Below are 8,579 nucleotides of genomic sequence, written 5' to 3'. Positions count from 1 at the left end.
TAATATTTCAAACAAAACCAAAAACGTGCTTCGAGCATTGCATATGATTGCATGCATGCTGGGCTAAATTGAAACAAGTATATATATACTTTTTTTTTCTCTCTCTCGTCTGGCTTTACAAAGATTAGCCAGCGCTCGCCGCCACACGCGCGGCATTCCTTTAGAGCGCGTCCCAGTCAGTTCCACCACCAAAAACACCAGTAAAACACAAAACCCGGCTACTTTTAATAAAATAAAAAAAAAACACTCCAAAAAGGCAGAGCACGCGCGCTAGCAAACCAAACCAACACAGATGAAGTCTACGTATACCTATTCTACAAGAAAACTGGAAAAGCGCGGCAAATTCAAAAAATATTAGTATGGCAGCCCTGAAATTAATACGACCATGAACTTTAGAAGTCTTTTTATTTTTGTTCTATCAAAATATGTTATTCCAGGCTAGCCAGGCCTCTATTGGACTGATAATTTTGAATTTGCCGCGCTTTTCCAGTACTTTCGTTAGCCAGATCAATAAACAATGGCCAGACCAGTCACCAGACTGTTCTGTGCCCTACACTTAGATTAGGAACACTATTATGCGCCTACGTTGTGACCTATCTATAGCTCGCGACTGGTCCCATCTCGATTGCCATGTCGACTTGTCGCAAACTATACACTTCATTCACTTTGCTTCAATGCCAGTTATAATGGTTCGTAATAATTATTCTATGAATTAAGAGCCTACAGGAAAAAATATGGTATAAACCACTGTATAATGTTCTTTCTTGTAATCCAGATCTGTTAAGACCGGCTCATGAGCCGCTCAGCTCCCTTAAAATAAAACTCAATTTTATTTGTACCTCCTTTTTATTAATTTTAATATTAAACATAATATCTACAAAGTATTCTTAAGACTGAGCCAATTTATAATATACAAGTTGTGTATCAGTTTCATCCAAAACCTTTTTCCATAAACTAGCATATCTAGTCAGCAAATTTTTAGCTGGAAATACTAAAATGTTATCCGGTAAATCGTATGGGTTGTAATCACTCAAGTCAGGCACGTCGTCATCTTGCGAAAACAAGTCTACTGGTTTCTTCTCTATGCACCGCATGGTCACACATTCGCATCTTTGCAAGAACGTACAAATATCTTGAACACTTCTAGTTGAGATGCATTCGAAAGTATTGCTCAAAAACTCTATACTGCATCCAGGGGATTCAAAAATTTTATTTACTATTACACTAGTCCATTTCATAAATATTTCTTCTTGTATCCGTCCTTCTAGAGTTAGCCATGGCGTAGGTATAATGTAAAAGTTCCGCTCAATTTGTAAGAGCATTGGTATCGCATATTTCGTGAGGATAAGTAGATTTTCGTAATACCCAACACGTTTAACCACTTTCTTAGCCTCGAGATCCTTAAGTGTGGCGCACAATTCGTTTCGGTCTATTGATAAGTGTTCCTGTAAAAAAAATGGCGGTAAGAGAGTGCTGCTAATAGAAGTGAAAACATGAAACTAGGAGGTTGAAATCATAGCGCGCACTTTGACACTTTGACTTTGCTTAGACTGAAGTTACTGTCATTTTCTGTGACTGTCTCGTTTTAACAGTTCTCTACCTTTGATATTATTTTCAGTATTTAGCAGGTAAGGTTCTCGTTTTAACAGTTCTCTACCTTTGATATTATTTTCAGTATTTAGCAGGTAAGGTATTCACATTGCAAGTTTATTAAGAAACTGCCCACAACTACACAAATTTCAAACCCCTATTTTACCCCCTTAGAGGTTGACCTTTCAAAAATTCTTCATTAACGGTAAATTCTTCATTAATTATGTCTACGTCATAATAGCTATCTGGATGCCAAATTTCAGCCCGATCCGTCCAGTAGTTTGAGCTGTGAGTTGAAAGATCAGTCAGTCAGTTGGCCACTTTTTTCTTTTATATACATCTTTAGACTATTGAATAAAAACTTACCTGTAATTCGTGAAAAGTGCTACCTTTCTCGCCTTTTCCTTCCAAATATGATATGATTGGGTCTTGCATATCATAGACAATATCAGTGTCAGAAAACATCACTACACTCTCCCTGTAAAGTGTGATAATATTATAATTTTATTCAAATTAACTATCTTCTACAAACTAAATTAATTTTTTTTGTTAGTTTGTTTGTCTGTTTGTTACCTATACGTTCACGCATTGTTCATCCAATTGAGTTGAAACTTTGTACAGTTGTTATCTGAACTTGCGGTTTCTAACATATTACCATCAACGCACAGAAGGTGGCGTGCGATTCGTATTGCAACATACATAATTTGTTTATGTTATAATACTTGTTGCTCGCGACTTCGTCCGCGTCCCGCGGCCATTCTTTACCCGTGGATATGCCAAAAAAAACTCTTTCATGTAAACCTTGTCCTAACAATTACAAACACAGCAAACTTACTTTGAAATAGATTCTAAAATGCTTTTATACTCGATGCCCTGGAAGCAGTCTGAGAAAACCACCACATCTTCCTTGCTTTTCCACCCTATTGTGCCAGATTTTAATTTGTACTTTGTTTCCATGTCGATAACATTCATTTGTTCTTCTTGCATTATTGAGCCCGCCGAGCCGGTGACCACGGGTATGGTGTCCGACTTTATGTCCAATATATCGCAGGCAGCCATTTCGCACAACAAGCAGTTGAGCTCACTGCACCCCTTCAAATCTTTCTCTGGAACTACACTGTTCATAATATCCGCTACAAAGACGAGAAACTCGGACTCGAATCTATTAGCCCATTTACGGCGATAAGCAGCTGAGATTTTGTATGCAGATTCGACGATGTCATCGAAATTAACTTTATTCACTTTATTGTTCAGAGTTTTTTCCCTCGCTGCTATCACGCCGCCTTTTCTAAGTTGCTCCACTGCACTCCTCAGCGTGGACTCGGGATATACTTCGAATATCGAATATATTTTCTGCGCAGTGTCGTTAGAGACCTGATTCTTTATGGACAACATAACGGATAGGATGATCCCCTCTTTCAAAGCCGCGAACTCAGGTTCGCAAGTGGTCGGTGTTCTATACACGTTGTAGGGTCGATTGGAAGTCGTCGGAGTGATGGTATAATTCTTGTTAAAATCTTCGAAGTTCAACGCGATACACGGAATCCGCTGAATGTACGGCTTGGTTCTTTCGATCTGGGAGGCGATCCATATCAACTCTAGCATCGGGAGCCTGGCTTCATTGATATATTTATTTATGCTTCCTATATGACGGAGTCTCAATACTTTTAATAGACCATCGTATTTCTTTACCAGCTGTCGGCGACGTCTCATTTCGTTTATGATACAATCTTTTTCATATGACATTACCGAATTCGATTCCAGGACCATCGATCTTTTGTGACAGTAGGCGGCTGTCTTTTTAGGGTCAATCATCGTCAACAGATCCTTCGCTACGATGTTCCTAAGTCTCAACGAGCCGGGCTGAGACGAGGGACTCAGTACTGTGATAGCAGCTTTGCACAACATAAGGATTTTATCTTCTAAGCTCGACCACGTCAAAGGAGTGTCGGCAATTCTCTTCCTCTTATCAATTTTTGGTAATGTGTCTTTTTTCACAACTTTTTTAGGTCTGTTTCTCTTCTTTACAATCCTTTTTATTATCTTTCGTTTAGGTGGCGCCGGTTGCGGTAAATTAGGAAGTTTGAATACGAATTTCCGCCACAACCTCGGAATATCTAAAAATATGCTGGAATCGAATCCGCACGGTCCTAAGCCGTCGCCCAGTCGATCCCCGTTATCGTACAATTGTACATCAGTTTCACATCGCAACGGATGCACTAGTTTAATCGAGTCACGTTTTGGTGCATTTATTGTAGTGGTGGAGCTGATGTTGGTCACATCGAGCCAATATTTTTTAACATCTTCAAATGTTTCAAAGTAATACAATTTTTCAAAGTCACTTTTATCGATTGGTCTGGGCCATTTGCCTGAAGTATTTAATATTTTTGCACGTCGGTTTACATAGAAAACGTAAGTGTTAGCTGCGTCTTTTCTTGATGTCGATGGTTGATGAATTAGCTGTATAAGGCCAAGGGCTGCGAGAATTTTGAGGATAATTTTTAAAGAGTTTTGTAAGCTCCTCGACTGTAATAAAGGATTACTCAATTTTTCTGGGGTATCTCGTATTTTTAATGCTTTAGATTTTCCATCTATTTTTAATTTTGCGACATCCGATGTTTCCACATTGTTAATATTACTTAGAGCGAATTCGACAGTCATTTCAGGTATGACAGTTAGCATGGAGGTAAAGCCTGGCGCAAAATTAGTTTCAGGTGTATGGTCATTGAAGTAAACGAATTTTATAACGAATTCGTGTAATTTCTGAATTTTAATATACCTCTGATATATGAATTGCCACTTTGGCCTAGCAGCTTCTGTTTTAATTTTTTTAATTTTCCTGATTGGCTCTGGTTTGAAGCACAGTTCTTTGAATTTTTTCTTTATTATGTCATCTGTTGGCTGGATATTGGGAGCGCAGATGAGGAAATATGCTTTCTTTGGTCTGCTTATTTTCAAAACTTTCAACTGACCATCAGTCATTAGTTTGTGGACGAATAGTTTGAGGGACTTTGTGTCCATAGGTGGTTCACCTATTGCTTTAGACACTACCATACTCAATGTCTGGAATCCAATAATGAACTTTAACTCTTTGAGTATTTTCAAAATTCCATTAGCATACTTCAGTTGTCTTAATGTTAGATTCTTTTTAGTGTTCAGAAGAGACTCCTTAACAGTCTCACAACCTTCTATTGCTTTTAATTCGGTTATGAAACTTTCTGTGTTTTCTTTAATATTTTTTTCAGTTTCCTTGCAGTCCTTATCAAGCTTTAGTTTCTTAATGGGTACATCATTATCAGAGTCTGAATTGCTTATGTTAATAGATTGAATTGTTTCTTTTGCGTCCTGCACGTGTTCAAGTAGTATATTTTTCTCTTTATCATATTCTTTATCAATTTCTTTTGTAGCTGCAACAGCTACATATCTGTAATTAATAAAAATGCCCTATTACAGACTTAAATTATAATTTAATAATAAATAATTATTTAAATTTTGGGTTTATTATTATAAACTAGTTTATTAGTATAGTAAATTAGTAAAACTAGTCTGTGTTACGTTTTTTCATACAAATCCGTGAATCGTCAGCATGTCGGACGTGCCTCAAACGAGGCACGGCTTGGGCCCGGCACAGTCTAGCATAAATCATCCCTTAATCGAAAACTGAAGCGGTGTGCGTGTTTGTGTATGCAAGAAGGACTTTTACCAAATTATAAGCAAATTTTAAATTTAAAAAAAATATTGCATCAGTTGACCTGCTTACTGGCACTTCATAAATAAAAAAATTACCTGGCTGTCCTTTGTCGGCCTTTATCTTCTAGAAACTCCCTAACGAGGTTCTTGTTTTTGAAAACTCTGCATATAGATCTGCTAGTATAAAATTCTACACCTAGTAGTTGAGCAATTTCCGTTTGTGTAAGACCTTTGAGACCAGCTTCCAAAATCCTTTCATATGCTGGAATAAAATTAATACTTATACGTAATTGAGACGATGGTCGGTTTTACCTGGCAGATATATAACAATTAAGTAAATTAATAGTTTTAAAATGAGCTGTAGTAAAAAAGAGCCTTCAATGGTACTTTAAACTACTTGGTACGTAAAACACCTCTATAAAAGATGGGGGCCTCAAAACAGATTTTTGTGTTTGATGATCGTTAAACACTCTTTAGGTCTCAGTTACTCTCAAGTCACGCTTGAAAAAGTTTTACTTCAATAATTCATCATTTTTATTTTGAAAGAAAACCCATTAAAATTTACTCGAATCAAGTAGTAAAAAAGAAACAGAACAATACGTAAAGTCGTAAACAATACCAACCTTGTCTCATAATACCAACGCCTACTTTATATTGGCATTGTAAAGGAGCTTTTTCAATTTCTTCATCTGAGTGGGGCTCATCAAAATTTTGTGCGAGTGAAATGAACTTTTTTTTGACAATTTCTTTATGTTTTTCACCTTTAGGAGTCGTGCTTTTCTCTACCTGGACATCTCTCTCATCCTGTAAGTTTAAGTATATTAATGGATTTAGGTTTTTAAAAATCCAATAGGAATCCCATAGGAGGATAGGATTTTTCGAGATATATTCGAGTAGCGGTAGACTATATCAATTTCCAGGTTTTTAACTATATTTGTATATCTGAATCCATTATGTATTTATGTACATAGGGACCGTTATAGTTATAGATATATACATATAGAGTTAAAACAGCTGACAATTTTAAAATCCTTAGAAAATAAAATTGTTATTGCCATTAATAACCAGTGATTGCTATTTAGATCAGAGCGTCTATTTGAGACAAGAACATAAATAAAACAACTTACGAAAGTAAAGATATACATTGTTTTCTGGAATCGCTTACAATGTTTTGATGTCATAAGTCCTTTTTTGATCATAACCTCATTTACTTCGGAATGGTCAGGTTGTTGCAGTAAATATTCAACTGCATTGGCTATCAGGCCAACTTTAGGCAGACTCCCTAACAAAGGTTGGTGGAATCTCTTTAGCCGCAGTAATATGCTCTTCATAGCCTTGCCAGAGGTAATTTGTGTGGTGTAATGCACTTCGATCAAGCCAAGTTTATGTAGGACATTTCTATTGTAAAACAATAGTTTCGGTTCTTTGATTATTTTACTAAGATTTGTTGTGCCGACTGTCATTTGTCCCTGGAAAAGTACATAATACATTACTTACATATTATAAGTATATAACACACAAGAATTTTCTTTAAAAAAAATACATATATACCTATCTCACATGTATATAATTTCAATGGTTAATTATGTTATGTGTTATATTATTTATTAGAGTGTATAATAATAGTTTTTTTTTCATCTCTATGGCTTCCCTTATTGCATCAAGCATATTGGGAGGCCCCGATATCTCTTAGAAACACATTGATGCCTCCTTGCCCCACACCCATTGAACTCATCCCAGAGCAAATGCCCCGTCTTGCATCTCGCTATAAGGTGTGGTATCTTGTGTTACAGCAAGCTGCCATCTTCTCAGTTCTCATTATAGTAGTGACTACAAATTACTTGCCATTTTAGGAGCCAATACTTACATTTTCTCTCCCTTTGCCAATCAATTCCAACAAGCCATAGTGTATTGGTGTAAGCTGATTCAAGTAGGAAATGGGTAAATGAGGTGCCAAAGCGTGCCATCTTTTCTCTATAGAAGCTACAAGTACCAAATTGTTCCCATACTGTGATTTCACATCTTCATATGTCCTTGACTGCACATCATTCTCTGATATCAATATTCTAGTTGTATAGTTAGAACATGATCCATACTCGTTTTCAATTGGGCACCATTCATAAGGGCCATCTAAATGGGTGAGCTGAAAAATTGTATTTAATATTAGGATTTGTTTAACCTTCAAAGGATTTTCTCAGTCTGTACTAGTTTGCAATTTCAGTACAGTACAAATTGAATAATAAAATCTAAAGGATGAAATAGAAATAATAGATCTGTAAGATTAAACTAGAACCTATGCTGTGTTTGTATTCAATTAAGACTAATCATGTACTTACAGGGTCTAGTATATATCCTGTAGCTTCATCAACGATCATGAATCGATCTATAATTTCTACAACCACTGGCGGGTCAGAAACGTGAAATATTGATATAGATTTAGTATTGGATAAGAACTTCCAGAATTTCTCTTTTATCTTGGGAGTTAAGGGTGTGCCAATACGCTTTTCCATACGTTTCCATAATAATTCAATACCAATGCCTTGTAGGCCATCCAGTGCTATTTCATCTAATAAAAATTCTTTGTAATTTAAAGAAAAACACTGAGTGATGTTTGCCATATTTTCCCACTTCTTAGGGATATATAATTACTATCGTGCCCATGTGTGTGGACAAATATATAAACAGTTTTCTCAATTTTATCCAGTGAAAAAGATGATACTTTTTTTATTAGTTAGGATTTGCCGAATTGTGCTTCAAATAAGTACTGGCAGACAATCACAATTCACAAGCAAGTAAAATATGCCTCAGGCTTAAAATATCTTAAAAATAACACTTTTTTTTAGTTAGTTAAATTCACAATTTCACAAACAGCGATGTTCCAATTTTGCACTTTGCATCATGTATGCATCGTAGAAAAACTTATAAAAACATTTAACATTGTAATTTGTAAAGTAAGTACTACTCGTACTACTGTACAAACGTCAAACCATGCGTCAAACAAATTCGCACATTTTTTTCAGTCAGATCGAATCCCGAAAACCTCCATCAATCATTAACCAATCACAACAATTGCGATTGTAAAATCGCAATTGTTGTGATTGGTTGAATTTAAAGTATTCTTGTTGCAACAATGCATTGTAGCCAATAGTGACTGACCATGAACCAATCAGAGGTGATTGCGATCGTGACATTACCGCAATCCAAAGAGTATGTAAGAGTATGTGAGTTTTTTTTCACACACTGGCTTTACGGCTCTGGTTTCGAGGTTTTTTGAACTCAGGCCACAGATTTTGCTGTCA

At 36.1% G+C, this 8,579-nt stretch overlaps 1 protein-coding gene across 1 annotated transcript; it reads right to left on the bottom strand.

The window, feature by feature from the left end:
- Positions 1-833: 833 nt before the first annotated feature.
- LOC123875950 lies at positions 834-8,259 on the bottom strand. Its single transcript, XM_045922063.1, has 8 exons — positions 7,617-8,259; positions 7,148-7,423; positions 6,408-6,749; positions 5,904-6,084; positions 5,377-5,542; positions 2,426-5,014; positions 1,957-2,068; positions 834-1,445 (listed from the first exon to the last, which is right to left on the bottom strand). The coding sequence occupies exons 1-8, from the start codon at positions 7,896-7,898 to the stop codon at positions 888-890; spliced, it is 4,506 nt and encodes a 1,501-aa protein (XP_045778019.1). The 5' UTR covers positions 7,899-8,259; the 3' UTR covers positions 834-887.
- Positions 8,260-8,579: the final 320 nt, after the last annotated feature.

The sequence above is a fragment of the Maniola jurtina genome, chromosome 20 (genome assembly GCF_905333055.1).
Source record: "Maniola jurtina chromosome 20, ilManJurt1.1, whole genome shotgun sequence".
NCBI classification, from domain to species: Eukaryota; Metazoa; Arthropoda; class Insecta; order Lepidoptera; family Nymphalidae; genus Maniola; species Maniola jurtina.
Note: the sequence above shows the minus strand (reverse complement) of the source record. Positions and strands in the feature narration are given on the sequence as shown.

What these genes read in the sequence shown, in the direction of transcription:
- LOC123875950 (XM_045922063.1), bottom strand. Translation starts at nt 7,898, where the DNA reads ATGGCAAACATCACTCAGTGTTTTTCTTTAAATTACAAAGAATTTTTA. An exon ending in CAATGTATATCTTTACTTTC is followed by an intron (nt 6,085 to 6,407) that starts GTAAGTTGTTTT and finishes TTAAACTTACAG; the next exon opens with GATGAGAGAGATGTCCAGGT. An exon ending in GCACTTTTCACGAATTACAG is followed by an intron (nt 1,446 to 1,956) that starts GTAAGTTTTTAT and finishes TTTTTTTTACAG; the next exon opens with GAACACTTATCAATAGACCG.